The 21,041-nt window shown below is 44.5% G+C and overlaps 1 protein-coding gene across 1 annotated transcript in view; it reads left to right on the plus strand.

The window, feature by feature from the left end:
- Nucleotides 1-21,041, plus strand: part of dysc (whirlin protein dyschronic) — a 229,908-nt gene that overhangs the window by 200,999 nt on the left and 7,868 nt on the right. The window contains exons 6-9 of the mRNA XM_080284054.1: nucleotides 1,912-2,087; nucleotides 3,475-3,480; nucleotides 6,722-6,902; nucleotides 15,567-15,668. Of these exons, the coding sequence (XP_080140180.1) occupies nucleotides 1,912-2,087; nucleotides 3,475-3,480; nucleotides 6,722-6,902; nucleotides 15,567-15,668 (465 nt within the window). The remainder of the gene's footprint in view (nucleotides 1-1,911; nucleotides 2,088-3,474; nucleotides 3,481-6,721; nucleotides 6,903-15,566; nucleotides 15,669-21,041) is intronic.

Genomic DNA, 21,041 nt, shown 5'->3' on the forward strand with positions numbered 1-21,041 from the left:
CACTCTTTTATTCTCGCTACTTCAGGACGGTTTTATTCAGCTTAGGAGAGGCTTCCTGAAGTGGAGGGGTTAGATATAGCTTGAGTAAACCCCTTCAGTGTTATAAATCCCTCCAAAGTTGAATAAAATCGTTCATAGATAGGAAGAACAAATATAAAAGAGGCATTTGGGTTATATATAAGATTGGATCTTCCCGTTACACCTCATACATATTCGTTTATTTATTTATTTTTTTTTATTCACTACAATATACGCTAGCAATTCACACGCCAAAAATGTCACTGTATGCCTCTTATGGCTCCATTTTCTATGCATCTTCGGCTTAGTGGCATTTGTTTTAGTAATATTTCGTATATTTGTTTCATATTTAATCTTGTATGTTATGTGTGCCACATTTTTATCTTGAATATTATTGGCAGAATCGTCAGAATTAAATTACCAGTCAAGATTTTTATTTACATTGGGTGACCATAAATGGAAGTTTTTAAATATACCCTTATGATTTCTTAGTAAGCTATCAATGAACGCCATATGAACGGACAGGGTGCTCTATAATGAATCGTTTTAGCGAGGAACGGTAGGGTTTTAGCGTTCATTCGTACTTTTATAAAGGCACTAACATCCTTGCATGCGTCGGCCTTGATCACCTAATGGCGGCTCACCACACTGCTTGATCTCTAGTAGCCTGTCTTTTCAGCCCCTTATCCCTGGAGTCTTAACCTGGCAAGATTTTTTTGCAAGAGAAAGTTCTGCTTAAAACGCCTATTATCCTTCCTGGCATATCTTAGCAATAGCTCTTCCTTCCCTCGCATCCCGCCTCTCCCCTTCCAGAGGGCGATGCTGTTTATGTTTCCCTCGATGTCTTAGCTATTGTTTCCCTTTCCTCGCAATCTGTCTTCCCCCAACAAGTGGGCAGTTTAGTTTAGCCTTCCTTCCGTATCTTAGCAATAGATCTTCCTTCCCTCCCAGTCCGCCTCTTCCATGCAAGTGGGCTATTTCCCTTATCCTCCACATAGTTTCAGGCATAGTTCTTCATTCCCACCTTCCTTCGCCCGCCGTCTTCCCCTACCGGTGGGTGATTTAGTGTATGTTTCCTCCGGTTCCTTAGCCGTTATTTCCCTTCCATCACGATCCGTCTCTCCTTTAAAAGTGGAGTATTTACTTCATCCTCTTTCCTATATTTTATTCATAGTTCTTCCATCCATTCCAATGTGGGCAGTTGGGTTATCTTTCCTCCAGTATCTTAGCTATGGTACTTTCCTCTCTCCTTCCCCCACAGCCCGTCTCTCCCTTGCAGGTGGCTAATTAAGTTTATCCTCCTTCCCCGTACGTGAGCAATATATGTTCCTTCCCTCGTAATCTGCCTCATCCCCTCAAGTGAGCCGCTTAGTCTGTGTTTTCGTGTCTTTGTCATTGCTCAGTACTCAGCAACAAACCTTCCTCCTTTATCGTCCAACCCATCGTGTCCAGTTTACGTCTTTCCATTTCAGTTCATCTTCAGTCCACCTCATTCTCTTTCTTTTCTTTCGTTCATTTCTTCTTTTTTTTTCCATCCTAACCCCACCTTTTTCCAGTCCAATCCACCTTATTAAAATTCTTCATTTCTACCATCCCAACCCACCTCTTTCCAATCCAGCTCATTTCCCTCCAGTTCAGTCCACCTCATATTACTTCGTCCCTTTCTTCCATTCCGTTCTTACATTCCACTACACTTCTTTCTAGTCCAGCCTACCTCATTCAGAGCTTTCTTTTCTTCCATTCCTCCCTTCTATCTCAGCCAACCTCTTTCCAACCCAGCCCACCTCTTTCCAACCCAGCCCACCTCATTCCAGTCCAGCTCGCCTCTTTGTGTCCAGTCCACCTCATTCAAATTCTTCCTTTCGTCCATTCCAACCCGTCTCTGCCCTTCAGGTTGGCGACCAGATATTGGAGGTGAACAACGAGAGCTTCCTTGCTGTGACCCACGACACGGCAGTCAACATCCTCAAGTACTCACGGCGGCTGCGTCTGTCGGTGCGTCGCGTGGGGAAGGTGCCGCACTCCTGTACCACCTACGACCGCCGATCGTGGCCCCCCTCCCAGAGCAAGTGAGTTTCATATTTTAACCCCTTTTAAATAATGATGCCTTTTTAAACCTTACAATCGGAGTCTGTGCATTTTGTTTTTCTCCTGCTATTTCCAAATGATGGAATTCGCCATGTTATTGATTTCCCTAACTAAAGGGGATCAGATAGCCTTCATTAACACCTTCAGCACAAGACATCGTCCTTAAATTAAAGTTTTCGTGTGACATCAACAATTATATATTAAAAAAACAGAAGTGAATGAGTTAACCCCACAATTCCGACATTCCATTTTCTTCTCTCTCTCTTGCACTCGGTTTTATTCGGTATTGGAGAGGCTTTTCGACTATGAATGGATGGATATAATTAATAGGTCGCTTTAACAAATCCCCTCACTCCTTCCTCACCTGCGGACGCTGCTGTACGGTGATTATTGAGAACTTTTGTAAAATTCTGGATTTGCGTTAAGAAGAGATTTAATTTATTTGATTTTAACTCGTTCAGTTCGATTAATTTTTATTTATTCATTCATATGGCCTTCAGAAAATTTTAATGTGTTCGGGAAGACGAATCAGGTTGTGAAGAGGTTAATGGAGATTGGTTTAGAAATCATCAATAGAAAAGTCTCCCTAAAGCTTAAATATATCGTCTGTAAGTAGAGAGAGAGAGAGAGAGAGAGAGAGAGAGGGAGAGAGAGAGACGTCCTCTGGCACAATGGGTTGACAGTCAGGAAAAGGAGTTTATGTAGTTCCAGGAGCTTTATACTTTCAGTCCCATCCTTCCATCTGGCTCTCCCTGGAATACTGTACCTTGAAGGAGAATATTTATGGGCTTTGGCGTATGAGCAACTTGGTATTCTTAGCGTATTCTCGGCGTGATCTGAATGCTGAAGTGAGTTGAGGGGAAAACTCTTTGAAATTGGTTTTATTGTCTCGTGTGTGTGTGTGTGTGTGTGTGTGTGTGTGTGTGTGTGTGTGTGTGTGATGGTTGAGTTTCCTGAAGAGACCATTTAAAGCGATATATTATGTTTTTCTCATTAATTTGTCTTTTTTGGAATATTTACCATTTGTGGATATATTTTTAAGGTAAACATAAACTCGTAAAAAGGTAGCTAGGAGGAATATCCAGAAGTCTCTCCAAAGCTGAGTAAAATCGTCTGGTGGTGGAACGAACGATATTAAAAAAAACAAACCACTGCACTGAAGGTGTTAAGGATGATACGGAGCAATCGGAGAGGATAACTAAGATGCTGTAATGAGCTGAGGGAGGAGTGGGTGAAAGGAAGGGGAGAGGGGAGAATGGAAGGGACAGGGCTAATTAGGGAGGGGGAGAGGATAAAAAGAGAGAAGAGGGGAGAGGATTAGGAGAGAGATAGAGAGGAGAAGAGGGGAGAGGATTAGGAGAGAGATAGAGAGAAGTAAGCATTAGGGTATGAAAATCGGAAGACCAGGCATTTAAAGCAGAAAGGATGGGCGTAAATCTGGACAAATTGTCATAGAAACAGAGCATAAGAGGGTAGGGGAAGAGAGAGAGAGAGAGAGAGAGAGAGAATGTATGCGTGTATGTATGTATAAATATGTGCAGATATTTTCATTATTTGGTATTATAACTATGAAACAATATCTTCATTAAAACTGAAATTGTCTTAAAATACTTAGAACAGACACGACCACCTTCAAACGGAATGCAATAGAAATATAAGGAAAATTAGAAAAGGAATTAGACACGGAACGAAAACATAAAAGGCAGATGCTCTTTCTTCCTAGTTGTTCCCTGTAATTATTAAGGAACATTATTTTCCCCCCTCTCTCCATATATTTCCTTCCGGGAGAGCATTGCCATTTCTCTCGACCACAGTTGGTATAAATATCTTCCCGTTTGCCTCTCCCCTGTGGATTCCTGAGAGCCTATTGGACTATTACTACTGCTACTACTACTACCACCACTACCACTACTACTACTACTACTACTACTACTACTACTACTACTACCACTACTAAATCACAGTATCATCATAGCAACCATTAGTATCAGAATTGCCTCCACATCTTACCTCCTGATGCCACACCTCTACCACATCATCTCCCCCCTCCACCACATCATCTTCTCCCCACATGTGCCAAACGTATACGCCTTCAGCATAGCAATACACGGATGACTAGTAATATTAATTATGCTGTTTCCGCCACACCTCACACGTGACTACGCTACGCTACGCCACACCACACCACACCACACCACACCACACCACACCACACCACACCACACCACACCACACCACACCACACCACACCACACCACACTACACTACAATCCCCCACAGTACATTACAGCAGTCTACAGTACACAACACCGCATCACATCACACACAACACTACACTACACACCGCACCACCACACACCACTACCCTCTAACGCTTATCCTGGAATCCTCAATATCACTCTTCTGTGTTCCATAATGGCCCTTTAGTCAATGAGAATATTGTTCCTAGTTTTATAATGTTTAATTTTTTTTTTTTTTTTATATCTAGAACCGCATTTTGTCTCTTGGGTTTGTATGCTCGTCGGGTGAGGAGGGTCCCAGGAACCTTTTCCATAACGGTTTATTTCCCAAACTACCTCTAAATATCGTCGTTTGCGTTATATCTTTTTAATGTCAACAATAATTTCATGAATGGCACACAAGAATATAGTCACGGAACAGAATTCAGAAATAAACCGGTAAGGAAGAGGTGTTAAGTAAGCTTCTGAACCGCGCGAAAAAAAACTCCCTTGGCTATAGAATTCCTCATCTCAGGTATATACACCTTGAAGACGATGACGCGGGATTCAGTATATTCTTGCTGCCTCCAGACGATTTTATTTTCCTTAAGACTTTTGGGAATGGAAGGTCAGATGCTGCCTTCGTTAACCCAGCCACAGCCAGATGCCTCCCCTCGACCCAGAAAAAAAAAAATAAAAAATAAAAAGTATGTATGTATCGAGAAGAAACTGAAAAAATGTCATCAGATTGAATGGGTTAAGATTAGTTGCGCGTGTGTGTGTGTGTGTGTGTGTGTGTGTGTGTGTGTGTGTGTGTGTGTGTGTGTGTGTGTGTTTTATCAGTTTTATTTTCGTTCTGCATTTTTTGACCTTGCTGCCATGGAGATTGAATTTGTCAATACGAGATGCTGGCTTCGGTTACCATGTTTGTTTTTAGCGCTGATAAGGTATTGTTTTTCCTCATTAATCTTACCTTTCCAACCTACCATTATATTGATGTTATATTCCGCTACATTACACCACACGTCAGTACACCAAGCTAAAATATAATCATCCTACGCTACGCTACACTTCAGTACAGTACATCAGACTAAATTACTTCATCCTACTCTGCACCATAGCACTTCAGTACATCAGGATAAAATATATGCATCATCCTACACTACACCACACTTCAGTACATTACACTAAGCTTAACTACTCTACACTACATTACACCAAACAGTACTACTCTCCTCACCAGCACACAATACAGCACTAATGCAACACAGTATCACATAGCACTACACACTAAAACTCAGTATGTGGGTGTCACTTGCACATCACCACATTACTCCAGCGCCACACACTACCACAGTTACACTAAATTTCCTTCATCATTTCCCCCCTCCTTTATCCACTAATATTCTCTTCATCTTCTCCCCTTCCCCGTTATTCCCCTCACATCCTCTTCATCTTCTCCCCCTTCTTGATTCCCTTCACGTCCTCTGCTTCCCCCCTCCCCTCACCCTTATTCTCCTCACACCCTCTTCATATTAGTACCACACGTAACACTCTACAAACCTCCCTTATCCTTTTCTTATCACCAAACCCCCTTATCATCAGCCCCGTACTCCCCTCACTGCTCTATCTCCCACACTCTTCACCCCCACCCTCTTCACTCCCACCCTCTTCACCCCCACCCTTCATATCCCTTCCACACCCCCTCACTCTTTACCACAACCTCTCATATCCCTTGCACACCCCCACTCTCTTCACCTGCACCCTTCATATCCCTTCCACACACCCCCACTTTTCACCCCAACCTCTCATATCCCCTGCACACTACCACATTCCTCACTTCCACCCTTCATATCTCCTCCAAATCCCCACACTCTTTACTACCACACCTCAGACCCTTTCACACCCCCACACTCCCCACCTCTACCCTTGAAGCCCTCTACGCACCCTTTCCACTCCTCACAGCACATACTCACATCCCTTTCTCCCCAGGCACTAACCTCGTTCACCCTTCTCTCTCTCTCTCTCTCTCTCTCTCTCTCTCTCCCTTCCACATATCTCCCCACTAATCCCGGCCGTATTTCTAAATTACCTCCTTTTCCTGCTCACATTACCCTAATCCCTCCAACGCCGTACCTCACTTACCATTATCCCTTCCCTCCCCTTCCCCCGAATCCCCATCACATCTTTACTATCTTGACACCAATTGTCATTATTTTTTAAACAACCCCTGCCCTTCCTTCCCACATCGCCGTCTCCCATCTACTTTCTCTCACACCATCCATCTCCCTCACCCATTTAACCCCTCCTCATCCTTCCATCTATCTCGATCAACTCTCTCCCTATCCCCCCATCCATCTCCACCACTCACCTAACCCGCCTCGTGTCCCAAACAGCGGAGAGACAGCCGAGAATATGGAAGCCACCCTGGCCATGATCGAAGAGAAGTCCCAAAGAGTTCTGACACGACCCCACCACGCCCGCTTGAAGGAGGTGGTGAGTGACTATGCGGCCGGCAGGATACCCATTGAACACCTGCTCATCACCGCCAAGGATCTGCTCGACTCTCCGGACAAGGTGAGTTTGGGGGAAGGGTGAGAGGGGTGAAGGGGAGAGTTTGGAGTGATGGATGTAGGGTTTATATGTGGTTAGGTAGGGGAAGGGTGACTGGGGTGAAGAGGAGAATGTGATACTATAAAGGGTGCAGACTGTATGAAATTTAGATAAAGTGAAGTGGAGAAGGTGTAAAAAGGGTTCAATGGAGGGGTTAATATTACGAGTAGAGGCATTATGGGGTTGGACAGGGTGAGACTGGGGAAGGGTGTGAGAAGTGGAAAGGAGAATTCAGTATAATATATGTGGAATGGGTAATGGTTGATAAAATTGTGTCATCTCAGTGTTATGTTTACGGCAATTCCGGCAAGACACAGGTACGCGGTCGACTAGTACTCTCGTAGTGTGTATTTCCAGGTGTTTGTATACCTCCATCCTTTAGCAGCCTCCCCATACACACAATGTATTTGAACACACACTGTATTTGGCCTCCCGTACACACAGTATTTTGTTGTGCCTGATAAAAATGATAGCGTAAAAGAAGCGAATGTGAGAAGGAAGGGACGGTAGGGAAGAGTAAAGGAGAGGTTAGCATGGAAGAGGACATTAAAAACACAATTAGCACTAAAACTAGATGGGTTTACACACCGGGGAGAGGAAGAGAATGAAACTGATGGCGACTAAACGAAGACATGAAAAAATAATCGAGAAACAGCTTGGCGTGGAGACAAAACGTGATCTATTGCATCTGTTGAGAAAGCAAAAAAGAGGAAATCGCATTGCAACTTTACTCCTTCAGGCAATGGATCTTCGGGAGACGAATGACGGATATAAGAACAAAATTTCTCCAAACGTTGACAAAAAGGAAAGTTCCGGGTTTCTAGTCACGCATCACAGGTCGGAGCAGAGGGGGACGTAAGTGGGGTTGTCGCATCCTTTGGTCGCATCCTAGGCCCGCGCAGGATACCCGAGCCAAACCAAGGTGTGTGTGTGTGTGTGTGTGTGTGTGTGTGAGAGAGAGAGAGAGAGAGAGAGAGAGAGGTCAAACTGAGTGAAGAGGGGAAGCTGTATCCTCTTATGAGGTAAGGGACGGTGGAGAGAGAGGAGTGAAGACAGAAGGGAGAGAGGTAAAAGAGGGGGAGGAAGGGGTGGAGAGAAGTAAGGATGGAGAGGGTGAAGGAAGCGTGAAGGGAGAAGGAGAGGAAAAAGAGAGTTTGAGGGAGAAAGGAGAAAGGAAGGGCAGGGAAAATGAAAAAGAGAAGAAAAATAGTAAGGGAACAGAGGCGAGAAAAGAAGCGAGGAAACAGTACAGAGTGAGAGGGGAGAGGAAACTGGAGACTAAGGGAGGAGAAAGAGGAGCAGGGGGTGGGAGAGTGGTCGTGAGGAGGGAGAGGGGGAGGGAAACGGGAAGAAGAAGGGGGAGAGAAAGGAGGGACGGAGTGAAGGAAAACTGGGAAGGAGGGGAGGGAGAGGGAGGGGAAGAAAAAACAGTGGAAATGAGGGTGGGGAGAGAAAGGAGGGATGGTGACAGGAAAATGGAAATGCGAGGTGGGGAAAAAGGGAGGGAGGGGAGGGAAAAGTGAAAGAAGGAGGGGAAATTGGGTGAACAGAAAGGAGGGAGGGGAGGGGAAGGAACAGAGAGGGAAAAGAGGGAAAGGAAGAGAATTCTGAAAGGAGAGGGGAGGGAAGGTGCGAAGAGGAGAAAGAGCAGAGGAGAAATTATTTTAAGAGAGGGGGCCAGCTGGGACAGGGAACGGGACAGGAAAATAAGGAAGTGTGAGAGAGAGAGAGAGAGAGAGAGAGAGAGAGAGAGAGAGAATGAAGGGGTGTAGAAACAGGGGGAGGGAGGTGTGGTTGGGGGAAGGGTGTGGGAAAGGAAGGGAAAGATGGGTGTGGAGGAGGGTAAGGGTGGGGTTGGACTGGGGTGAGTAGGAGGGGGAGACGAGGGCGGAGGCGGGGTGATGTCGGGGAGGGAGGGGTGTAGAGAGAGGGAGAGAGGGGGTGGTTGTGGGTGGGGGTTGGATTGACGGAGTTGACGCTGGGGTAGGGTTGGTGTGGGTGGGGGTGGGACGGATGTGTGGTGGGGTCGGGCTGGGAGAGGAGGGTGGGGGTGAGGGTGTGGCTGGCTGATGCGGGGAGGCAAGCCACGCCCATCCCGGGTGTGGGAGAAATCTCAAGGTTGCTGCATCTCTCTCCCCTCCCCTTCCCTCCCCTCCCCTTCCCTCCCCTCCCCTCCCCTCTATCCTCCCCTCCCCTCCCCTCTATCCTCATTTTCCTTTCCTTCCTCTTCATTCATTTTCTCCCCTTCCTCTCTTCTCACCTCTATCTTCCCTATTTCCTCTCCTCTCCGTCCCATTCCTCTCTCCTCTCCTCCCTTTTTGTTTCCTCTTCCTTCCCCTCTCCTTCCCTCCCGCCTTCCTCTCCTTCCCTTTCCCTTAATCTCTTCCTTTTTTTTTCCCTGTCAGCCCTCCTCTTGCTTCCTACTCTCGCTTCCCTCCCTCTCTTCTCCTCTCCTCTCGCCTTTCCTTCCTTCTTTCCTTCCTTCCTTCCATCAACCTCACTTTCCCCACACACTTCTTCCTCCTCATCCTCTTCTCTCTTATCCTTCCATCCATCCTTCGTTTCTGTGTCCGTCATCTTACTTCCTCCTTTTTCTTGTCTGCTGTCACATCCTTCCTTTACCTTCCCCTCTTCTTTCGTGCTGTTCCTTCCTTCATTCTTTCATTCATTTATTCAGCCAACCATTCCTTCCTCTCTCCTCTCACGTCCTTCCTTTCTACCTTCATTCCTTCCTTCCCTCGTGCCTTCCTTCCTTCCTTCCTTAACACCTTCGTAACTCCTTCTTTTCTACTTTCATCATTTATCTTAACTTTTCCCACTTTTCCTTGTCCTCTGGTTTCTTTCACTTCATTTTCTTCCTTCCTGCTCTGTCCTCTTCACTTCTTGCCTCCTTCTCCTCCTTCCTTCCCTTCCCTCATCTTTTCCTTCTCCCTCTTACCTCTTTCACCCTTCCCTCCTTACTTTCCCCTCCTTTCTCTTTGCCTCTTCTTTCTCCTTCCTCTTTTCCATTTCACCTACTTCTCTTCTATTCCCCCTCCCTTTCCTTTCATTTATTTGATAGATTGTAAATATATATACAAATATTCGCAACTACACTTAAAACACACATACGCAAATACAATACACACATACACAATACACACACACACACACACACACACACACACACACACACACACACACACACACACACACACACACACACACACACACACACACACACACACACACACACACACACACACACACACACACACACACACACACTCTCTCTCTCTCTCTCTCTCTCTCTCTCCATATTTCCCATGCCTTTCATGATTTAAAGTTAAAGAAAAAGAACCTTGGGATAAAAAAAATAAAATCTCTCCCCATTGTGATTCAAATCGAAGGAGGTCGTAAAAAGGGAGAAGATGGTCGTCCGAATGACAAAAGGTCGTGATAGCAAGAGGGAAGAGGAGGAGAGAAGAGGAATTAGAAGAAACCGGAGGAAAGAGGGAGAGGGTAAGAGAGAGAGAGAGAGAGAGAGAGAGAGAGAGAGAGAGAGAGAGACAGACAGACAGAGAGAGAGAGAGAGAGAGAGAGAGAGAGACAGACAGACAGACAGACAGACAGAGGGAGAGAGGGACGAGGAAGAGCGTGGGAGTGATTTATCGGGAAGGGAGGTAAGGATGGCTAGTAGTGAGAGAGAGAGAGAGAGAGAGAGAGAGAGAGAGAGGGAGAGAGAGAGAGAAAGATAGAGAGAGAGAGATTAGTTGGGAAAGGATGCGAAACAAGGGATAGATAAAGAAAGCGGTAAAGAGGGTAAGAGGATGTGTTTTATGGCCTGAGACAAGGAAAGACGGAGGGAGAGAGAGAGAGAGAGAGAGAGAGAGTGAGTGAGTGGGAGGGTGAGTGAGTGAGTGAGTGAGTGTGAAAATATTAGTTAATGCATTTCATGGTTTGCGAGAGAGAGAGAGAGAGAGAGAGAGAGAGAGAGAGAGAGAGAGAGAGAGAGAAAGAGAGAGAGATGAGCAAATAAGTGAGTTTAGAATCTGTGTACCTGAGTTAAGGAAGATGTAAGTGAAAGAAAAGAAGGAGAAAGCTAGAATGGACTGATCACGTTAATGAATGAATAAAGAATGAAAGTGAGTGTATGTGAAAGATTGGTTGTCTGAGAGAGAGAGGGGGGGGGGTAAAGTGGTAGGGAAGAAAGTAAAGTGAAGAAAGAGGTGAGAGTGAGATGGAAGGAGAGTGAGGAGGAAGACATGAATGAAAGAAGAGGAAAGGAAGAGGAAATGGATGAGAGTTGGAGGGAGGAAGTGTGTTAAGAAGTGAGGGTAAGAGGAACTGAGTGAAAATGGGAGGGAAGGAGTAAAAGGGAGAGGGAGGAGAGTGAGAAGGAAGGACTGAGAGGGAGAGTAAAGTGAGTGATAGGAGAATACGAGACAGGAGGAGGAAAGAATTAGAACAAATGTGAGAGTGAGATAGGAGAGAAAAAAATGAAACTTAATAGGAAAGAATGAGAGTTAGATGGAAGAAGTTAGAGTGAGCAGGATGCAGCACGAGAAAAAGATGGGAGAGAGAGAGAGAGAGAGAGAGAGAGAGAGAGAGAGAGAGAGAGAGAGAGAGAGAGAGAGAGAGAGAGAGAGAGAGAGAGAGAGAGAGAGAGAGAGAGAGAGAGAGGCAGCCTGGTATAGACAGCCCTCCAGTTTCAAGGAGTCTGCCGGCTTGATAACCAGATATGTCACAGTCACCCCCTGCCACACACACACACACACACACACACACACACACACACACACACAATGATCGCATTACCACGTGTGAGAGGTCTTATGCTATCCTAAATAATTAAATACAGCTTGTCATAGCGGGGGAAAGTTGATTTTTTTTTTCCAAAGTTAACGTGCGTATAATAACTACATTTACCGATAAAACAGCAAATGTAACAAGCAAGACAGCACACCCTCATGAAAGAAAGTCTATCACTGAGGAATTTAGCGAGAGAAGAGGAGAGTTAGCGGGAAAGTAGGGCAGTCAGAATAGGTTAGGATCGACGAACGTTTTGCAGAGTTCATCGCTTGTGGTGTCGTGTTGTTTTGTGTGGAATGTGCAGTGATACTTTTCCTTTTATCGCTGTACATAGTTTAATACACAGAGTCAGGACTACACTGGCATACACGCACTCACATTAATATTCAGCGCTAGTGTTGTATATCACACACACACACACACACACACACACACAACAACAACAATTTCCTCACTTTTCCCACACCCCAGTCACTACGCTTTCACACAATCCTCAGTTTTCATTTTCACTCGGCATATTTTGGGGTTCTCTCACTCTCTGGCACGCATTTTTACACAAAGCCATTGGTTCAGATATGGTTTAATAAATATCATATCATATTTAGTGGAGGAGTTTTGGTTAATTGAGGTAATCTGATTGTTCTTTCACCTAATTTTTGCAGGGGTGTGTAGAGTAATGATGAAAGACTCGTTTAAAGCATCAGATATTTGTAAGGGTCCTGTTGTCTGTTTCTGAATCACTCTGTTTTATCGTTTTTATTTTTGTTGTAGATCGATTTACAAACAGAGGAAGAGCTAGAGATTTAGGTTTAGATGTTAATGGACTGATAGAGTGAGAGGTACATGTGTGTGTGTGTGTGTGTGTGTGTGTGTGTGTGTGTGTGTGTGTGTGTGTGTGTGTGTGTGTGTGTGTGTGTGTGTGTGTGCGTGTGTGTGCGCGCGCGCGTTTTCGATATGGACATGGACTTAACAATGCGTTCCCTGCGGGTCAGGAGTTCTACGTGCCACATATCTTCACATGTCACCTATTTGGCGCTAATACACACAATCTGTACTGAATACATGCTACGGTTGTGTCATTCAGGACTGGCGTGATGGTAATAACTTTTTTTTTAATATCATTGGGTGTTGTGGAAAATCAAGTAAGGTTGTGTAAGACCAGACGATTTTATTTATCTGAGCGACCTCATGAGCAGAAGGGGTTCATGTGAATGTGGATATAAATGTATGTTTCTGTCAGCCTGTAGATGCACATGTATGAAAGCCTGACAGAACGCATTACGGGCATTAACCAAACTTGTCATGAAACTTCTCACATCATCCATCATTTGCATGGGGGAGGTGCTCGTCTCTTCCCCTGGTAATCACCCCAAAGACGGATCAGCATCAGAGTTCAATTCCAGTTACATTAGTTGGGATGATAAGGAAACTCCCGTACTTTCGTAGTCCACTTTGAAAACTCTCATGATCATCATCATTACCTCGATCTTTTTTCACCACCATAGGATGGGGAGAGATAGGATCCGGAAGAAACGGACAGAGAAACTACGAGAATGGGTGAACCATCAACCTCATACCTAGTGAAATGGGACACACATTCACACATCAAACCCCTGGAATCCTGTCTTCATCTCACAAGCCTTACCATTTCCACATTTTCCTTCTTTATAGATATTCATTACACAAACCGGTCATATAAAGTCAATCCGCCCACCTTAAACTTGAAAAGAGGGTGCCAGGCCCCGGTCATACGCTTTTCCTTACATAATTTATCAAGCCAATTTAATCCCCGTTCAATTCTTTAGCCTCCTTTTCCAGTACTCGCTTGCTCATGCACTAATTTCCCATATCCATTCACCTTCTTGGCCTGCCACGCCCCCGTCTACCTTCAGATATACTCGCATATACCGGTATCCTTTTCACTAACCTTTTTACATCCATCCCCTTCATGTGACCATACCGTCTAAGAACTCCCTCACTCTCTCTTCTGCCTATTATCACCACCCTTCCTTGTACCACATTTGTCACGAATCATTATTTCTTACCCCAGCCTTCCACGCACCCTCACACGTTCCTTAGCTGCCTCATATTCATTGCATTTGCTCTTAACTTTTTATTCTCATGCCATATCAAAGTCCCATACCCAAACACTAATGTAGGGAATAATATACCCTTATAGAAACCTCTTGCAGCTTCCATATTTAACCCTCTGTTATCATTAAAGCCTTCATAGCACCACCCACCTTCCTTCCCTGTGCCATTCTGCTTTACACTCTCTTTTTACATTTAAATCCCCTTTATATTACTGCACCGAGGACCTTAAACTCTTCATATGGTCAAGCCTCTCTCCATTCGCCAGCAGATAACACTAAGAGTCACTGTCCCTCTCAACAATCATCCTTTTACTCATATCAAAAGTTAATTTCGAAACAGGACGCAAGCACAACATCTGAAAACGAAACGCAGATAGTAACGTCGACTGCTCTTCCTTCTTTTGTCTCCATTTTTATTTCTATTATCACTCATTTATATCTTTACCTCTTCAGTCTTATCGATTTTAGTCTTTCTGTGTTTTTTCAGTGTTGTATTTCCTAATCTCTTTTCTCGTTCTCCTCCATTCTTTTCTTCTTAATGTCTTTTTTCCTTCACCCGCCTCTCTCTCTCTCTCTCTCTCTCTCTCTCTCTTCTCCCCCCCACCAGCTCCCACCAATATAAGAGAGAGTTTAGAGCGAAACGAAAGCACTTGCCTCTGAAGCACTACGTCTCTCAGAGCTTAATTAAAGAACACTTAGAACATTTTTACCCACGTCGTTGTGTAGGAGGCTCGCACTTACTCTGTTATTAATGTTATTGTTCTTCATGTTCTTGTTCTTGTATTACCCCCAGGCTGCCTCACCACCTCCCACCATCCCAGAATATCCTACCCAGTGCACTTTATGTACATCACCTTTTTCTGACCCCTACATTGAACCAGCAACTTGTGTTCCTTCGCCAACGCCTGCCTTCATACAGTAGTCCTCTTCACGGGGTATACTCGTCCCCTCTTGCCCCATCACTCATCACCATTTTATCCCATCACACCCACTTCTTCTGCCCACCTCTCTTATGCTTTCCTTCATTTGTTTATTCATTCATTTATTTATTTACTTTTGCTTCCTACATACGTTCTCATGTCCATTTTTACTCCACTTCATAAGCAGCATATCTCTTCTCACTTTACTTAAATACCTACCTACCTGTCTACCTACCTGCCTACTTACATACCTACCTACCTTCCTGAGTGGCGGTGGTGCAATTGGAAGCACTTTTGGTCCGCAGCCGAGAACCCCCAGACCGACCACGAGACCCTTAAGGAAGGTCTTTTTAATCCCGGTCTGTTCGTACCTAAAAATGGAAGAGAGATCTGGATTTATAGGGCAGTGGTTGCGTGTCGTTGTGAGGAGAAACATTTGTTGGGTACTTTCCTAGTTATAGCTACCCACCTACCTACTTACTCACCAAGATAGATAGATAGGTAGATAGATAGATAGATAATTATTATGTAGAGAATTAGATTGATTGATTAACTGATTGGTAAATTGATTCATTGACTGACCGAAAATCTAGTCATGAATATTTCAGCATTTCTCCCAACATTATATCTTAGTTTCCTCAGCATCTTCTTCACCCCTCCACCCCCACAATATCTTCCCCACCCCTCCACCTCCACAATATCTTCCCCACCCCTCCACCCCTACAAAATCTTCACTGCCTCACCATCACCCTAATATCTTCATGACTGTTCCACCCTGCCCCACACTTCCATGGTCACTGTTCTGATTCACGTGCCTTCCACAGCTAAGCCTGCTGACGGAGCTGCGAGAGGTGGTTCGACCGGAGGATCAGGATAAGTTCGATGAAGCAGTGTTCAGGGGCGCCACAGCCAGGCCTCAGGAGAAGGTGAGAAGGAGGACCTAGGGATGCCCGGGAGTCCTGTGTGTTGTAGGATCTTTGGTGGCGGCAAGCGTGGAGGCAAAATAGGATCAGGAGGTGTAGAGGAGGATCCAGTGTCTCTGTGTAGGGCCTTCAGTAGCAAGCACTTAGGATTAGGAGGCATATAGGAGGATCCAATGTCTTTGTAGGATCTCTGGTGGTGAGTTTGTAGGATCCAGTGTTTATGGGATCTCAGTGGCAAGAAGTGTGGAGACTAGGGCATAGGATCAGTCACCGTAAACGAAGGATCCTGTGTTGCATAATCCTTGATGGCAGCAAACGTGGATGCAAGAGAAGGATCCTGTATGTAAGAATGTAGGATCAGGCGATGTATACAGACGAATCTAGTATTTTGCAGGATCTCTGATGACAAGTTTGGAGGCAAGGGTGTAGGATCAGAAGGCATAGCTAAAGGATCCTGTGCTCTATAGGATCTTTTGCAGGATATTTCGGTACTAGATGCATTAAAGAGAGACTGAGAAACAAAAAAAGGATTGTAGGATGTCTCATTTTTAAGCAGGAGTAAGAGAAAAATAGATTAACTTGTAGAATCATTTGCGGGATCTCTCAATGCATAAATTGTGGAGTCGGGAATGAGATCACGTGACGTTGAAAAGGATAATAAGTATAGGAACTCATGCAATAGCAAGTGTGTGGTGGCAAGGACAAGATCAAGTTGCGTAGAGAAGGAAAGGTCTTTGGACTTAGAAAGTAACAGGGAACGGTAAACGTACAATAGGATCTCGTGGCACTAAGCAGGATCGAGTAGGTTGTAGGATATTCCGCTGAGTAAGGGGAGGACAGGATTAAATTCCAGAGGAAAATGTAGTGTTTGTTAAATCACTATCACAAGAAATTGGGAGGCAAAAAGGAGGATCGAGAAGCATGTAGAGGGATCTTATAAGATGCGTCGTTCAAAAGTATATTAAGGTGAGGATAAGATCAGGAGACTTCAAAAAAGTATTTGAAGCCTTGTAGGATCATATCAGGAGATTTCAAAAAGTATCGGAAGCCTTGTAGGATCATATCAGGAGGTTTCAGAATGGATCGGAAGCATGTAGGGTCATTCGCTGCAAAATAAGTGGAAAACTTTAACTGGCTGTGTGATATAGGATCCACGTTGGGTAGTAGTGAGCATACGGGGATCATTAGGGCGCGTATTTTCATCGGTTAGGGAGGCTTCATAGCATTTTTTCCATACTAGCAAATTCCTACATATGTCACGCTAATATATTTTATGTGTGCAAGCTGTGTTGATACGTAGTAGGTACAAATAACACAAGAAAATACCGAAACGTAATATGCAAAACAAATCGCTAAGGGATATGTGATAGAAAGCTTCCCAAACAGACAAAAATATGGCCCTGGGAAGCGGAACAGCGGCGAGATATCTGGATCGCTGGCAAAACGTCGCGGGAAATCAGATTACTGGAAGGTGGCGAGAATCACTAACCTAATAATGTTGTGGTATGAGAGGCGGAGGAGCGATGATGTGGAGCCAGCCGGGGGGTAATAATGCAATGCCTCACTTGCTGCCAGGCTGCAGAACACATGTGGTAAGCGGGTTCTCCATAAAGTCTTTCACTGTGGCCGTGTGCAGATGCTCCCTCCTGGCGTCTAGTATCCTGATGTCGGGGTATTGAGCAGGTGGGTGGGAGATGCTGGGCCGCCCGGTGCGTCTGGGTCGGTGGCTGTCATAGAAAACTTGCAGCAGTAGTGCAATGGTTGCCCCTGAACGCCCGGGAAAACTTATATTCAGGTGATTTGTTTCGCCGAGTGATGCAGAAAATGTAATATATGAATATGACGTCAATAATTTTGTATTTTATGAGAATTCCGGATGCTGGGTACTTTGATAATGGCTGTACTTTGATCAGCGTTAGAGAAAACCCTTCCTTCAAAGGGTAACACGAATAAAGCAAGTAACCTCGACGTATGTCAAGTTTATCCTCATTTTCAGTAATCACAATTGCATAATCTATGCATACAGACATTACTAAGAGCTGCAACATAGTGCAGTGCCTTGTAAATATTGATTAGCAGTTCTGAACATTACATTGGTAGTATCGCAAAGGCCAAGGGCGCTGTTTATATAGCGCCGGTTTACTTGTGTTCCAGTTGCGCCAAAGTTGGGTAAAAGAATCCTACGCGACCTCGCGGGTGTGTTGATAGTGTGTGCTTGTGTCTCCTGGCCAGCGAGCGTCCCGCCCCGCCCCACCCGACCACACCCAGCCGCTCGGGCCAGCCACGCCGCGGTTTTCTACCTATACTGTTACGCACAAAACCGTAGTGAACTTGATACCTAGTGCCGCGTTTAATGTACGGGCGAACTGGCTGCGAATTTCTTAAAAATTTGTTATACTAGCGAGAAAGCGAAGTAGCTGAAATCATAGCTAACAATAACTGTTAATGTAAGACATTGTCGTGCTTTCGAAACTTTAAAAGGCATCTCTTGAGCCTTCCTAGAGATAAAAGAATCCAAGTCTTGCCTGTTCCAGTGGAATCTTAAGAATAGAGTAGCTTATGTTTCAACCCAAGAAACGTCTGGTAAACTTTCTCGGTGTTCTTAAATCCTCCGTACACAACTGAAAATTTTCATATTACAATGTCCTCACGCCTCCATCGCCCTTGTTCTCAAAAATTCGCATTTATTATCCACCCATGCGTGACCGTGAACGTGTAATAGATATTTACTTCGAAGTTTCGTCGTCACAGAGGGAGTAAATAGGAAACGAGTAGTAGTTCACGGAGAATGTCATTACCTGGCCAAATTAAAAAGAAAAATCAGAAGAATGTTTTCACCTATGCAAAAGATTGGTTAAGGGCAGGATATCAGAAGCAGATTGAATCCTAGTTCTAGACCATTCACTCCGGATCAGAATTTAAAATAAGGTAGAGAATATTCTTTAGATATTATTTGCTTCCTCGTCTCGGGCTCCCTGATCTGAGCAACACAAGACAAGCTGTTCCTTGAGGTTACACAGCCCTAACAGAGAACTAAAAGCTTGTTAGTTAGATAATAGGATAAACTGGAGTAAGTGAAACCCGAGAATGTCTTAACCTGACTACTTAAACTTAAAATGCTTCTATACTGCCACTTATGTAGGGACGATTACGTGCTTAAGTGTATCATCCTTGCCATTATGACTGATCCAATGGTGCTACTTGGAGGATATCAGTGCCCGGGTGAGAGAGAGAGAAAGTGTGCAAATATTAGGTGGTTTTGTGAGGGCCATGCTGTTGGTGAATGCAGGGTGTGATTGGTACAGCAATTTTATCACTTCTTTCCGTCGTATTGGCGTTGACTTTGTTGAGATATGAGGTGTAGGAGAGGAGAAGCTTGAAGAGAACTGCCACACTCGGTCAGATTATAGGTACTCCAAATTTCATAGCATTATTATTATTATTATTATTATTATTATGGTTTTGGCAGAGCTCATAAACTGCTTTTGTGGAACCCAGTGAGGCAGAGTGTTTGTGTAATTTGTTCAGGCACATTTTGAAGGCACTGTATACAAGCAAGAGTTTTTTGTACCCCCTAAAGGTTTTGCCGAATGTATGCAGAAAGTGAGAGTTTTTTGGCTGATATGTGGGCTTATAAAACTATGGCAATCACTAGGACTAGAGAAAGGAAGAGCTTTAGGGAGGCTAGATTCGCGACTGCCTTTGCACCTGTTTGTATGCTTGAATGTCTCCTTTTTTGTAATATCCTAAGTTTTACTACCTTTGAGGAATATTGTGTCGTGCCCGGGGTGGAGTGCGTGGGAAATGTGATAAGGTAACTACACTGCCCTAGACTGCCAATGATACTTAGAAATGTGTTGATGTTGACTGTGCATCCTCAGCGGGGACAAACTAATTATTCCATCGGCTGATTATTATGTGTGACCGATATATGCAACCCCTAAGGTGAAAGTATTGTCAAAGGCCGCGGACACGCCGAAAGTGGGCAGGTGCGGGCGGGAGGTTTTGGTCTGTCAGCACTGTAATCCACAGGAGTGGTTCCACTGGTGATGGGTGCGTGCTTGTGAGACCACGAGTCAACACGGGTCCTGGCGTGAAGTTGACAGTTAACTCTTCTCACTCCAGACTGTGCTGGCAGGGACATACAGTAAATGGATACTGCATTTCATAGCTGATGTTACACTCACATCCTCTGTTTGAGATGCATCCCATACCAAGTGCTGTGACAGTATATCCATTACACTGCAATGGAAGAATACTGGAAAAATATATATATACAAACTCCGAACTCAGTGTATACTTGCGCCAGCCCAAGACGGTCCCTGCTCTCACACAACCATCTGTTTCCTGAATGGACGCGAGCTAATACCACATCCACACAAGAAGCGTGTGGGTGCAAATGGGCGGGGGCGAGGGCAGATTGGCGCGGGTAATGGCTGCAATTTTTTTGTTTCTCAGTGAGGTGTAATAAACACTTTATCATAGTGTGTGATATGGGATGCATCCCAAGTAGAGAATGCATGTGAAATATTAGTAATGTGCTGCTCAGTATTCGTTTTATGCACTGCCTGTGGAGTTTGAAGGGAGAGACGCTCACTGTCAGCTCCTCGCATGGCCTCGCGAACTCGTGTTCTCGTCGGCTACATTGTTGCAAAAAACTCCCGCCAGTACCCGGCCACTTCGAGGGATGCCGCAACCCATGGTTAGTATTCCAAATGGCTTTGGTTAATTTGTATTACGGTACCTCCTTCTTTGCAAATTATTCTGTACATTATCCCGCACCAGGCTCTTGTATGTTAATGCAAACTGTGTCGATATTCAGACGAGATATATATAACTACAAGAGAATGATGAAAGAGTCATATGCAAAATAAATCGTTAAGGAAGGGGTGTTTCAAGGTCTCCTACGCCACGTACAACACAGCCATAAATCACATTACAGAACTGTTAATCAAGATTCAGTTTCGACTCGTTTTATCACAAAGAATGTAAACACAATGTACTGTAATGCCTTTGTATGTGTGTGATTTTTTATTATAAGGGCTGTTTTAAGTCACGACTATAACCGATGCTTTTGTTCCTAACTACTAACAACAAAGTCATTTCTTCTTTGTCACTAAAGCCATATATTCCAGTTTAAATCTGCCGATATTAAGAGCCAAAAGGGGTCGGTTTGTCTCTGTTACATCTTTGTCATCGGAGTCATACATTCCCGTTAAAATCTGCCAATATGTAGGGCAAAAAGGATCGATTCGTCTCCGTTATTTCCTCGTCATCGGAGCTATACATTCCGATTTAAAGCTGCCGACATTCAGGGTTAAACAGGATTGGTTTGTCCCCGCTGCGGCCATTACATGTTAAGGAGGTCCACAGAGG

This window comes from Coenobita brevimanus, chromosome 100, assembly GCF_032717465.1.
Source record: "Coenobita brevimanus isolate Jiangsu-jjx chromosome 100, ASM3271746v2, whole genome shotgun sequence".
Classification (NCBI taxonomy): Eukaryota; Metazoa; Arthropoda; class Malacostraca; order Decapoda; family Coenobitidae; genus Coenobita; species Coenobita brevimanus.